The sequence below is a fragment of the Leuresthes tenuis genome, unplaced genomic scaffold, assembly GCF_036924035.1.
Source record: "Leuresthes tenuis unplaced genomic scaffold, fLeuTen1.0.hap1 SCAF_11, whole genome shotgun sequence".
Classification (NCBI taxonomy): Eukaryota; Metazoa; Chordata; class Actinopteri; order Atheriniformes; family Atherinopsidae; genus Leuresthes; species Leuresthes tenuis.
The window spans coordinates 10,552,688-10,567,307 of record NW_027325365.1 but is presented as its reverse complement, the minus strand read 5'-3'; the positions used below and the strand labels follow the sequence as shown (position 1 = coordinate 10,567,307).

Sequence of the window (14,620 nt, the reverse complement as noted above, 5' to 3'; positions counted from 1 at the left end):
AGCAGTTGGATTACACTGAAACACAGCTCATATTCAAATGAGTCTGGTCAACGTACACTTCTTCTGTGAAAAGACATTTCATTTTGCTAGACTCCTGCTGAGGCATCCTAGTAGAGTATGGGAGAGCTCTTGATTTTGCCTGGCTACAGACTAGTAGAGAGAGATGTGGCAATCCGGGAGGGAGAGAACGATGGAAAGAAAAAAAAAGCTTTTGGAAGACATTCAATAGTAAACAAAGCGGTTATCAGTATTTTTTTTTTAATATTAGCTATGATTTCAGGCAGATAGCCGTTTAAAAGCTGATGCGGTATGTCAACATGCACGAGTGATCAATACAGATATGAGTTCTAGCTTGTGAAAGAAACCTAAGGCATTACAAGCTATTGAACCAAAGGCATATTGCTTTTTGTGGAACAATAAAGCAAAAGTTTAATTGAGCAGCTCTGTAGAGACAAAGCAAAAGGGCCACACAATACAAGGGGATATGTCTTGTTCCACCAATATTTACTGATTTAAACTTCCAGTTCCAAGCCTGCATACACTGCATCTGCTGTAGGTAAAGAAACAAAGCCCTAAGGCTAGACAAGAAAGTACTAATAGAACTCTGGAAACTATAGACACTGCTGATGCCACACTTGCACTTCATTGGCTGCAATAAATGATCAGTGTGAAACAGCATACTTGTTCAAAAACGACAAATCACAAAAGTCATTATCTTGTCAAATGTCTTTCTGAAACCTGCTAAATACACGGAAACAAAAAACAAAAGAAGGTAAACCAATACAAAATGGAATGAGTCAAGAGTTAAGCCTTTCTCCAGCACCAAAACAACAATTTCACCAAGAAAACAAGCTTTGAAAAAGACTGAATCACATTAGCAGTGAAGGCTCCCCACCAAGACAGAATCACCCCAACCCGTTTAAAAGGCTTGTCGATTCAGTCACCATTTACATTTTTTATGTAACAGGTTTTCCCATTTAGCCCATAGTGCATGCTCATCAGCACCCACAAGCAACATAATCACTGGGAACATGCAACACCTCATTTTGGCACATTGGATTGAACATACATCTCCACAGACAAGGTGAAAAAACGTACTATCCCTGGTGTGATGCACATAAAAGGAGTGAATATCAAAAACAGAAGGTCAAACAATCCTTAAACCTGCTTTACAAAAAAGCTGTTGAGAACATGCCTCCTCGCTGATTAAAGGTGGTCCGGGTTGGATCAGTCAGGACTTGGGATAAACTCAGTAATGACTAAGCATTTTTTTGCTGTAGTAATGAGTAATTGAATTAAGGAAACCCAATCTATCAACATTCAGTTATATAATAGCTCCTGGTAAATCGTAGACTTATCGAATTTCTGAAGCAAGTGAAGATGGTTGATTATAGCTCTTGGATTGTCTAAAACAAGTCAGGTTTGTTAATGTCTTCTTAACTTACACTTTTCTTTTGACTTGCAAAACAATTTTAACTGCTTTTGTAACATTCCTGAATATAATCCTAGACAGTAGTAGCCTTCTCCTGTCTGTCTCATAGTTACAGATCTATGTACAGAGTCTCTCACTGCAGGAGAGATTCGGTAGCCATGTTTCATTGTCAATTCCATATGCAAAATGTCCACTTAACTATTAAGCTGAAGTAAGTCAACTTCATGTATTATTAGTATGTGACAGTGTATGGATGTACAGCTGTTCTGTACAGTAACTTTATGCACATTTGTATAAATCTGCGTGAACTGCTACTCCATCACTGACAGTCACCCACCCCCTCCACATCAGCCCTGTTAAATGTGGGTACAGACACACATCACATTTTGTCCTCTGTCCTTTCGCTACACAGATTACGTTATTCATTTGAATAAAATGTCTGTGCTCACAAAGCATAATGGGCCCTGTGAGGAATTCAATCATCTTGGATAATCATCATTATCAATAATGCCAGTTAATTACCATAACAATGAGGAAGGTAATAAATGATTATGTCAAAGGGAGCGCTACCAGGATCGGCCAACAATGGGGAAAGAAGTCACTTTTTCCTCTATAAAAGTGACGTGAATATCACCTCTAAGTTGTCCATAACTTCAAAAGAAGAAACAAGCTTGTCATATGGTGATGGATTACTATCCACACTATTTGTACTGCACTGAGTGTTTCAGTATCAGATCTGTAGAAAATTATTTGGCCGTGAAACAGACAATAAAATCCTCATTTTTGTTATTACCGATTTCAAACTAAAGCAACTGGTGCAGAATTAATTGTTCTGCTTTAAGAGCATTAAGAAACATTCATAAAAGTATTATTATTATTATTATTAACAGCCAACTACAGATATATAAATGCATGCATTTGAAAAACACTCAAAGGTTCAGTTTGATAATTGAATGTTTCTGTGCCGTTTTCTGTTACATTTACAATTTATATAACTTCAATTCATTCAAAAGTAGTTTAATTCTAAGTTTGTCTAAAGTTTACAGAGGCCCGACACCACCACCACTGAGCAAAATTCACATGCAAGTATACAGCTGAACAACAAATAGTTTTCATGCATGTACATGACTGGACAAACACTGACCATCCACCCTGCGTCAAGTGAGTGAGTGACAAGAATTTAAATCCAGTAGATTTGGGTCAATGTGGCAAACAATGAAGAAAATAATCAAAATTGCATCAAAGATGTGGGCGTCAAGCATGAAAAGTGAGGAAAGGTGGTGTGAGAGAGAGCAGGCTAGAACAGATGACAAAGCAAGCCGTAACAGAGAATCAGGTTACATTCATTCTGGACATTTGTAATGAGTGTTGTGATTTCTCAACTCACCCACTGCAATCATACAGAACACTGCAGTTTACAAACACTTTGATTTATTCTCCCACTTACAGATTTGGCAGTGGCTGAAATGTACTGGACAACCATCTCACGTTTGGTGCTCAAGTCTTTTCCACGTAGGGGAGCTTTTCGTTCCTCATTCAGGTTCATGTCCTCCTAAAAAACACACAATGAACAGTGAAGTGAGATGTAATCATAGAGACTGAGTACTACAAAATATTCAGATTTTTTTTTTTCCAAGTAGAATACATTATGCAAAATCACTTCAAATCAATTTATAGGTTACAATATTTACTATACGTGTGGTTTAACATTTCAAATGAGAACAAATGAGAACAAGTAACGGTGTGAAACAAAAGCCAATCCCAGATCTCTAGTATGCAATACTGGAGATCAAAACAGTCGTACACTTAAACCTAAAAGAAAACCAAAGTGCCTGCATTTCAAAAACTCAGACTTTGAACCAATTACTTACAATACAATAGTTTCATTAGTGAGAAGAAACATTTTAGACAGGCCAACAATTATTATTCCATTTTCACTATCTTCCTTTTATATTATATCCTGTTCTATGGTTGAATTAATTTCTAACTATGTTTCTTTGTTAAAGTCACAGGGCACATCAGCAGAATATAATGGCAGTAATAATTAGTCTTTGAAATAAAAGTAGCAAGGCTGCAGCAATAAAAACTGCACACGACACCCCAACTCTGAGCAGGAGAACAAAATCAAACAGCAAAGCCTCTATTGAGGCCGCGCAATCACATCTACTAGGGCTGGATAGGCAGTATCTGCGTGTTATTGGGAGTATTATCTTCATGCTACTTTAATTCGGCATCACAAAGAGGTCTTTCATGTGAGAGACATCAGGGGATAGAGTGAAGGCCGGACAGAGCACTAAAAGCTCGGGAATGACATGATGATTAGAATGGAGGAGGATGTTTATCAGAAGCACTCTCTCACAAAGAGACGGCGAGGATGAACAGAGTGAAAAAAAACATCCTCCTCAGGGTTTTAGGCAAGGGAGTCTGGGGATGTGGAGGCATGCTGCCCTCTGCTGGGGAGAAAAGAAAATCATGTGTCTTTAAGCATTGTTGATCAGATTTTCCCTCTCCATCGGTTTTAATGTTAGATTTCCACACAAATTAAGCATACTACTAAAGAAGAACACTGTATTATAATTGGGGTTTGAAAATCTTACCACAAGTAATCTGATTCAAGCTGTTTTGCTTCATTTGTCAGTGAAGCAGTGGGCAGGAATCCCATCCAGGGGCACTGTGACCTAAATTCCTTCAACTACATTTCCTCTTGTAAATACCCTCTGAGTTAAAAATCCATTAACTTCTTTTGTGGAACAGGGAGGCAAAAATGCAGCTGAAAGTCCCCCCACCCCACCCAGGGAAACCAGCAGGTTTTTTAATTAATCTTTGAACCCTGCTAATTTATCTGCTTAATTGGCATTCAATAAAGGAGGCAAAATTTGGAGGGGTAAGTACACTGTGGCGGGGGTATGAGTACTGAGCCTGCGGGATGCTTGTCAGGGGCAAAGTGGAGGAATGAGCCCTCCACGTTCAGCCTACAAAATGATTAATGCTCTTTTATTAATTATGCCCTCACTGGAAACAAAAAGTCTCAAGATATTATGGCTGTTCTGCTTGAGTCACTGAAATGCAGACGTTTGAGCTTCTACCAATGGCAGTGGGTTTACAAAGAATCATACTGAAGCTTGTTATCTATTGCAGGTCTGGCAAAATCTGCTAAGAATCTCCCAAACGTAATCAGTGTATTTGTGTGCTCAAACTAAAAAGAACTTCTTTCTACAACATTTGGCAAATCAACATGTTTATACATTGCTGTCCACGAGTAGCAGGGTGTCTGCATATTGGATTTATAATAGGAAAAAAATGGGTGAAGTTAAAGAGCTGAGTATCAGCCAGAAGGCTGAGGTTGTTTACACTAAACACAGCTGAATGTTGATCCCTAATACATCCAAAGCAACCCATAGATTTTTTTTTTCTTTAAAGTAAAACGTTCTTGACTCACCAATAACTTCAACCCAAGTGAGCAGGTGTTTCAGGCACTAAAGAACAGTCCCTAAACAAGCAATAAGTTAAGATGGCTGCACTGCAGGCATGGCAGCGCCTCACCAGGGAAGATGCCAAGCATCTGTTGAATTCTGCAGATTGCAGATTTCAGGCAGTCATTAACTGCAACAGACTCACAAGCAATTATTTCATAGTTTAACTTTTTAGATGTTTTGACGTGAGCTGACTTTTAAGCCCATGTATTAAAAAAAAATAAAGAGTATATTTCTGTGGAGGAATCAGATCTGGATGTAGAGATCCTCAAGTTAAAACTGGATGAAAGCACTTTTATCTCAGAATTACAGCATCTTATCAAATCTAATGTGTCCGAGAACACAGAGAAAACACATCACTGTCCAGGTTAGCGTCTACCATCTGCATAAAACAAACAATAAGATGGTCAGAAATTCCTATGGCCTTAGGTTGGGCAGAATCACGAGCACTTGAAGCTTCAAATCAGAGTAAAGGACAATTAATGGATACCATCAAATGCATCTAAGGCTGAAAATGGTATTATCAGTCTCCCCTACAGGGAAATGTGGATCTGAGAAAAGTAGAAGTATAAAAATGTCTTGCTTCAGCTGTGACAAATCAATTATTTTGTCCACTACCCTCAAAGTCTGATCCATGAGTGTGTAAGGGCACAGGCCGTAATTCTCCTGTGGGCTGGTTTTAATGTCTTGGCGCAGAGTGGAACTGCTGAGGGATCACATAGGAGCTTATTACTGGGAGTGTTCATCCTGACAATGGTGCTCAGAGAGACAAATAAAACCTCAATCCAGCTACACCAGCACTGCAATGTGACATTCTTCTGTCAGTGGTCCCCCGTTTCCCACTAGCATCTCAATACTATTCTCATTCTGCTGAAACTGACGTCCTATCTGACATTAACGGCAACAAACTGGCTCAGCGAGCAATTCGGTTAAAAAGAAAAATCCAAGTGATGGCTTGGTCTTTGAAGTTTTCATGGTTTCAGATACGTAAAAGCTTCAGAGTAATGATGCTGTGACTAATCATGACCAGATCTGCGCAGTAGACGTGAAGTGATAAACATTTTGGCAAATGTGGACAGACAGTCGCACTTCTGCACTGGCAGAAGCCCAAGAATTTTACCTGACAAAACAGCAAAGCTCTGCTTCTCTACTACCAATTATCCTCCATAATAACAGCCAACAATAGCTGATTATCAAAGGGGAATTGTGATATGATGCTCTGAATTTCATGTGAAATCTTAGGAAATCATGAGACAAAACTCAAAGTTAATATACAGCACTGTGCAGCTACAGGAGCAGCACAAAATGACATTTGTGATGCATTTTGACTTTCCCTTTACTTTTCTAAATATACTCTTGCTTTCAGTGGTTAGCTTGAAAATTTCTTAATCATATTTATTTTCTTCTCTTTGCCACTGACCATCTCCTTCTACGGTTTTCCAGATTCCTTTGATGACCTTTTACTAATAAACTCTGCGCTATCAAAGCTCTGAGGTGTAGAGTGCAGAGAAAAAGAAAATCACTTTTCTGTGGTCATTAATGCACAGTAAGGGGTCTCACTAATACGCCACTGGTCACCCCTGCATTTGAATACAGCTGGACTGCTCAGGCTACAAAATGTAACACCAAAACAACAGTCAATAGCAGAATGTGGGTAAAGACAAAGATATAAGTGTGCATGATATAAATGGAAAGGTTATAGAATAATGAGAGAAGACAAAGGCATACATGTTGAAGCTATTAGCATCAACAGAATCTACCCACCTGAATTTTTGTGTTTTCTGCATCAAAGCAGAAGAGTTTACAGTCCGAGTGTAAATAGCCAGGGCTTCAAAAGTACATGAGTAAATAACCCTTTTTTATATCACTACTGTAATTATACTTCCCAACACAAAGTGCCATGGCCTGTCAAACGTCACACCAGAAAACATGCTTTCTGTGTCATCCGTCACTGAGCAAACTGAAGCCTGGGTTTAATGTCACGCTGCTGTGAGCACAAACATAGTAATTGAGAGGTGAACTGACTGACAGGGATGAGCACCCAGGCAAGAAAACACTGAACAGAAGCCTGATGAAAACCAGGAGCACTGATCACATTTCTCTGGCCCTGGCAATAAAGACTATTGTATGAGAAAAAAGGAAAGGTAAGCACCATGCAACACACACACAGACACTCAGAGACATTATCAACAATGGTACGGCACAACCTATGCAATGAAGCCAGAGTAATTCAGCTCCTCACTTCAAAGAGATGGGTTGAAAGCTTTTTGTTAGATTTCAATCCTGCAGTACATAAGGCCAAAAATGCATTTCAATGGAGAAAATCACAAGTGTGACAGAGCTCTGACCCCACAGATGAGTGCAAAGTGAATTTCAAAGTTTGCTGTGCTTCTGAGAGCGCCTGGGGGAATATTTAGGTGGAGCCCTGACTGAGAAACTTGTTTATATGTATATCAAATATACACACACACATACATACAAATAGATTGGAAAGACAAAAAATGTGAATGTAATAATTGCAAATCTATATGTCAAAATAACTTTAATTTCCAAAGACTGCTGTAAATTAAACACATAACTGAGTTAAATCGTTGTACTGAGTAACTGGTTTCCTTCAAGAAAAATACAGAAACTGCAGTTTATTTAAAGATGGCTCCACTGACAAAGATTAGCTATCATTTTCAGTCCATGGAGAGAAGTTCTTCCACTGCAGGTGTCAGGCAGATATGTTTACACAGCCTTGCTAGTTGGTTGGGCAACACACAGTATCAGGGCCTGCTGACACTGACCAAAGTACTTTAGCATGTGTAACCGTCCCCAAATGACCTGTGGTGCCCATATTTAAAAAAAAATGTAAAAAACTAAAACGTGTCACCCAGTGGTGTGGACACTGAAAGTGCGCTATGATCCAGATCTTTGGATATGGAAACAATACTTCAATGAATCTGTGTCCAACAAAAACAGAGATATATTGATACTCACATCATATTTACATATAAAATCTATCCATTTACTAAATATATGTGGGTGGGTGTTAATTTACCATGGGGGCTCATCAAATCAACAACCTGAGGTTGTGTTTACTGTTGTATATACAGCAATTAAATACTTTTAGTTAAAGCTTTCGGTGGTATCACCTGAGTATCAATTTGCAAAGACTTTAACCTCAGTGTTCTTATCACTTCACAATCCACTGCAGTGGTTTTTAATAATACGCTAAATACTTATGATACAGTTAAAGGGGAGAAAATAGCATAATTTTCATCTCTAAATCAACAGATAAATTCAACCTTTGTCTCTGATCACAGCTCAGTGTGCTCCCAGTTTCCAATTTAATATCGTCATTCACTGTTCATTCATAAGACCTGTAAACCATAATAATGCGGCAGAATATTAACTGAAACAATAAACAATGTGAAGATGTTGCATAAAAATAGGATAGCTTTGAAAAGCAATAATTCAATTATCATCCTTTTTTTCATGTGCCTAATCACATCAAGAGTAAAACAAGGATGCATGAGTGACAATTAAATAAATCTAAAAAGCTTCACAGACTTACCTTCCAGATATGATGAAAGCTTTTTTTAAGGGGAAATTTAGTATCTTAAATCATTTATTGTTTTGTGGCATTACGGGCTGTAATAAAACCGAGCGTTAGAGATCACCTTGTGAAATGGAAAGAGAGTGCAACAAAAACAAAGCTTACCATCATCTTCTCAAAGAGGTCAATGATTTCTTTTTCTGAGAGGTTCATGGATCGGTCATCAAAAAGGGGCTGAGGAACAGGCAGTTCAGCTTGGGTAGAGAGGGGATCTGTTGGGTGCTGTATGAGGGGCTTCTCCTTCTTCATCCCCGTTTTTCTGAAACTGGTTATACGATCTCGCTGAAAGAGAACAAAGTGTTTGAGCTGTCAAATATTGCACGGCTAACAATTGTTGGACATGGTCATATTCATGGATCACTAAAAGCAATCCTTGGTTTGAGCTGCCTGTAATACAAGCTTCAGGTTTCCACACATTAAAAGAGGTTTCTGTGTCCTGCTATCAAGACTCAGTTCACCACAGTTTATAGTAAACAATACCGTGATGTCAAGGACAGCTCAAGATGTCTTACTGCAAACAAAAGAAAAAGAAGCTAAAACCAAACTAGAAAGAGATTTTATCCAATACAAACAAAAGAAAAGTATTTTGTACACTAGTAGCTGAGAACGTCTGTACTTTACTACAGTATAATGCATAAAACAAATCAGGATTTTACTTACCATCATATCCTTTACATTACCTGCTTTGTGCTCATGTTATTCAAGTAATTTAAGCACAAAAACAACTTCAACTGGTGGAATAAATTAGAACTATGTGTGTTAAATGTATCAGTTAAAACTAAGATACTGAGGGCATGTGGTAAAGTTTAGTGTGAAAGCTGAAAAGGTACATGATCCACATGCAGGGAAGTCTGTTAGTCATATTTAGTAAAACAGAGGGTGATGGCATGCTGGATGAATGAACATGTGGAAAACTGAAAGACAAACATACAATGAAGAGATACACAACAACACTGTTGATGTACTGAAATATTATCTTGATAGATCAAATGTGCTATAAGCTTTGACAGAGAGTACAGAAAAACTGTAAACACATCTAATCAGAAATGCCACTGACATTTTCACAATAACTAATCAGTTAGCTGCTTACCAAAGTCCAGAGGTTATGGGCTACGTTTTGTTTATAATGGAAACTTAAGGCTAACAGGCCTTGGTGGTGCCTTTATGAGAAATCACCTTTTATTGCCATTTCATTTTTGTGCTTCCACAACCGGTAGAGGACACAGATTACTGTCTTCTGGGTACTACTGTAGAACAGTTTAATAATAAGGTCACATTGTGCAGTAACAGAGGATGCAACACATGGTAGATTAGTTCTTTATTTTATTAAAAGGTTACTTCATTTGCTCCTGGCACATTTGATCCATCCATATATTTCAGTGAAGAGGTTCATGCAGCCTAAACAAACGATGTGAAACGAAAACGAGTCAAACCAAAATTAAATCAAGCACCTTACCATATCATCAGCCAATGTTTTAATGTGTATGTTCTGTTGGAGGGAGGGCAGAGTGTGAACAACAATACCCAACAGAAACCGACAATACCGCCAAACGTACAGTATGTGTCCCAACTGAAGTGTTTTCACAAGTACAGCGTCCTTGGATATTTTCAGTGCCTCACTGAGACCAAACCATGTTTTAGATAAGTTGTGTCGGTATGACGACTCTCACAAATTGATTTTTCTAAAAATTATTTTGTTGGCTTATTCTTTTTTTTCTTTTTTGATATAAGCAAACATTGTGTGCTGTACATGCGTAGGACATGAAAACACTTGATGATCCCAAACAATATTGCAAATGTAAATATATGTGACACACAAACCCACTAAACAGATACATCAATCAAACCTAGCCCCTACAATCCCACCACCACACCATTTCACCCACCAACAACATGCAGGTTAGTGCTGCTTGATGTAAAAGTTGTCGTGTGTATATATTTCAATTTAATCACACACTCTTGAGGCACAAAGTTGTTTTGTTGCTCTAACATTGATTTTAAAGAGCATCTTTTGCAGTGACAGGAACCAAAAATATTAACACCCCAACTTTAACAAATACAGATGTTTGTCTTCATTTCAGAAACACAAAAAGAAAGGCTACTGCCAAAGGGTTGTGACTCAGCAAGGGTGGCCATTTGAAACACACCTCAAATGGGAATCAGTAGGAACTTAGCCATATGTTGTGGCGCTAGGCTGTAAAATTCTAATGAGTCTGGAGATGTGGGGCTGTGATGGCCATAAAGCCTGCCTCCAGCCGCGGATTTCTCCACTATGTTAATCAGGAAACAAACAATTGATACTGGAGCGAGCAAACGAATTGACTATTAGCTGCACCTCCCTCTATTTATCTCCATCAGCTGTCACTTTGGGCAACACTGAGCAGACAGACAAACCGGTAGATCTGTCACTCTTCTTGTTCGTAATAGCTGGACAAGAGACATGTCCTCTTCATCATGCCTCATGCACAAAGGATTCTGCCTGCCGGGCATTTTCCTCACTATCCTTGTCACCACCTGGGCATGGCACATTCAGCAAAACATCAGTTCCACACAACCATAATTAGTTGCCTTGAATATAGCCGGGCCAATCCTTCTAAAACTCGCATCTGTAAAGGTAATAATTTGACCTCAGCAACAACTTTTCTCATTACAAACTCAGAGCGCATGTATCATTAAGCCCAGCATTCTCTGGCAGTCTAAAACTGCGTGAAACAATAGCTAATTTTCAGATGGAGTACTTACACATTATCTAATCAATTTAACAACAATCAAACCACTGTTTGGTTAATTGCCTTGACTTAAGGGCCTTTCCTTGCCCATTATCTTGGCAACATCGCAACACTGCAATTAAACACCTAACAATTAAGCTTGCATGTCCTCTGGGCTTCTCTTGCTTATTAAAGTAAACTTTTTCATCATAATAAATGTTTATTACCAAACACATATTTCTCTAAATAACCTAATCAAATTAGCTCTAGGTCCCTCTTTAATCAAATATGATCATGACTCCGTGCAGATCTTAAAAAAAAAGAAAACCCAGAGCAATATCACGCAACCTAAAAGCCAATTTGGGGACACAAAATCATACCATTATGTATACTTAACATAATAACTTTTAAAATTAACATAACAAACTACAATGTTAAACATATCCATCTATTGCTCTTAGTTTTATTACAGAATGATACCAGGTGGCATATGAAATACAATTTCTTCTGAGGAGTACAGAGGACTAGTTTTGTTTGTAGCTTGACTATCCTTCAATGGCTGAAAAAAAAAAAAAAAACTAAACACTTGCTACACTCAAGTAATTCAACCAGACCATCTGTATGGTGTCATTTTAACTCGCTCATTGGAACCATCACTATAAAATCAGAGGCCACCATGTCTTTGTAAATTGAGTTTGGAGGGAAAATAGGTTTTACTTTAATTAGTTCTAAGAAAAACAAAGGATTACAGCGAGCTAGCCGTAGCCATTGTTGTCAGTGAGGACTGTAATGCAGTGTGCTGCTGACAGTTCTTGGCAACATTTATTTTTTTTAAACTACACTATGTCCCTGTTTAATCAACAGCTTTATTCTGCTGCAGACTGGAAAGCATTTGCAACTCACACGTTTCCCAGTGCGGCAAAGAAATTCACATTTCCTTCTACAATGCTGATATGCAAGCGTTATCAAAAGAAAACTATGACAAATTCTGTTATTATCCCTGGTTCTCTCTGGGTACTTTACCCAACTCCCACCATCCAAAATTCTAAACTGACCCTACGAGTAAGTATCAATGTGCATGGTTGTTTGTCTTGTTTGTCTATGTGTGGCCCTGTGATGGACTGGTAACCTGTCCAGGATGTAACCTGCCTCTTGTCCAATGGCAGCTGAGATGAGCTCCAGACTCCTGAATTGAATAAAGCTGGTATAGCTCATGGTTGTATGGGTGTTTCCTATTTTGTTTAACCAACTCTAAATTGCTTTACACTATTCAGAAAGTAACACTTATTAGGGATGTAAACCAGCTTTTTTTTTTAAATAAATAAATAAATAAATCCCACACATAACTTCAGAGTAAAGGACCTCAGCTGCAAACATTAACAAGCTACACTTGCCTTTTTTTTATATAATATATTACTGTCATGAACGTCAACATTTGACATGCCAAATGAGACAGTAGAACCTCAGATGTAGCTCTTCTTTTTTTTAAAATTTTTTTTGCCATTTCTCTGAAAACTGCACAGTCTGACCTTGGAGTGAACTTGCTGAGAGAGCCGCGCGCTCCTGGGAAAATTGACAACTGCCTTGAATATTTTCCACTTGTGAATAACGGACTCCGGATTGTTTGGAAATTGCCTTAGGCAAGTAATCCTTACAAGCAGATAGGCGGCAACAGTTGTTTCTCATTCTGTTAACACAAACCTGAATCCTCCTCACTTGTAAGCTACTAAAACTCCTGTTTTTATAGAGATAGTCACACTTCCAATCAGGTTAATTAGAAGCACCTGGCCGCCGTTTACCCTCTTAAGTGCTATGAAAGCAGTGAGGGCGCGTTTAAGTTTTTCCCGTGCTGCTTTTGCATTTTGGATTTTCTTTTGTTCAGTAAAAAAATGACGGTGTAATATGTAACGGGTTGTTGTAAATCTGTTTGTTTTTTTGGTTTTGTTTTTACATACCGAATTTTCCGCAGATGCGTATCAAGTCGCATTTACTGAGAAATGCATTTGTGCTCTGACAGAGAGACGGTTGCGTTGCATGAAGCGCTAACAGCAAGAAGGCCCGCCTGCAAAGTCATTTATATTCATCTACCTTGGCAAGTACCAGGGCGTGGAGACGCAACTGCACCGTTGACAAGCCTCTCCCGGCAGCACCCACCTGTGGACTCGTTCCTCCAGATCTGGATCATCTTGCTTTCAGCCAGCGATTAGCTTTCTTTGTTTTCTTAATTGCAGTAAGATTAACCTCTGCTTTTCGCCAGTCCCTCACAAGTTTCTCACTCACTCCAAACTTTGTGCTCGCTTACTGATTGGGCTGCATATTTTACTACCTGTAGCTTGTAAACTGCAGAATAGGATTTTCTTTGTTTGTGTTCAGTCTTTCTTAGTTGTCTGCTAACTAATTTTTTTCAGTCTTGCAGAAGAAAATATAGTTGGTTCTCGCGGCTGTAGAGAGCAATGTTTACTCCTTGGTTCATGTCAGTATGAATTAACATTTAAAAACATGTTAAATTTTATATATATATAAATAAATCAAATAAAAGGTGCGATTTATAGTCCAGAAAATTCGGTAATCTTAAATTAGGCTCTGACTCTTAACCTCACCACTGAAACAACATTGGTGGGAGGGGAATAAAAACTTCAATAGTTTATGCAGAATTTGAAATATGAACATGTGCCCGTTTATTCAGTAACTTTAAAGCAAGCCACTGTCAGTGATTAGTGGGTTTACATGATGAGATTAACTCGATTATAGCTATAGTTGGGTTATGCTCCTTATCTGAACAAGGGTAATTATCCTTTGTTACATGGCGGTGAATGAATCGAATCACTGGCTCAAAGCATGCAATACCACAGTAGATAAGTGGAGCTGTACCCATTTCAACTATCGCTAGTAGAGCCACTTCCGGTTTATGTCTTCACCACCAACAACAACAAAACTAAGGCATTCGAGAAAGATGGCGAACGAAGAGCAAGATGAAGCTAGTCCCTCTACATTTGTGATGAGCTGGTTATGGCACAAACGGGATGCAAAACAGCACATTCTCCATTGCATTGTTTGTTTCTTTCCGACAGCGGCGACAACAACAGTAATATCGTCTTCTTCAACTTCCGGGTGACGATCGCGGGAAAAAATCTCGAGCATGCGCAGAACGCTCGATCCGATCCACTGTCGTCTCCAGGCACGTTAAGTGGGCAATCGGATCGAATTATCCCGGGATCTTAATTCGATCGCAAGTAACCCGATCCGATTTCTTATCGGATTAAGCTTGTAATATGAGCTGAATAACTCAAACTTATTGTGATTTAGCCATTAATCCGATCCGATTGCCCGCATGTAACCACACTGAGTAATGACCTTCATTCAAATAAACCATCAGAAAGATCCTTATAGATGGGCACAGAGAATG

The 14,620-nt window shown here is 38.7% G+C and overlaps 2 protein-coding genes across 2 annotated transcripts in view; both read right to left on the bottom strand.

Annotated features, from left to right (window-relative positions):
• LOC140317856 (magnesium transporter NIPA2) overlaps positions 1–14,620 on the bottom strand; it is a 221,549-nt gene that overhangs the window by 18,383 nt on the left and 188,546 nt on the right. The gene's annotated exons all lie outside the window — the stretch shown is intronic.
• diaph2 (diaphanous-related formin 2) overlaps positions 1–14,620 on the bottom strand; it is a 350,084-nt gene that overhangs the window by 327,009 nt on the left and 8,455 nt on the right. The window contains exons 3-5 of the mRNA XM_072395385.1: positions 9,963–9,995; positions 8,612–8,788; positions 2,880–2,984 (exon numbers count right to left, since the gene is read on the bottom strand). Of these exons, the coding sequence (XP_072251486.1) occupies positions 2,880–2,984; positions 8,612–8,788; positions 9,963–9,995 (315 nt within the window). The remainder of the gene's footprint in view (positions 1–2,879; positions 2,985–8,611; positions 8,789–9,962; positions 9,996–14,620) is intronic.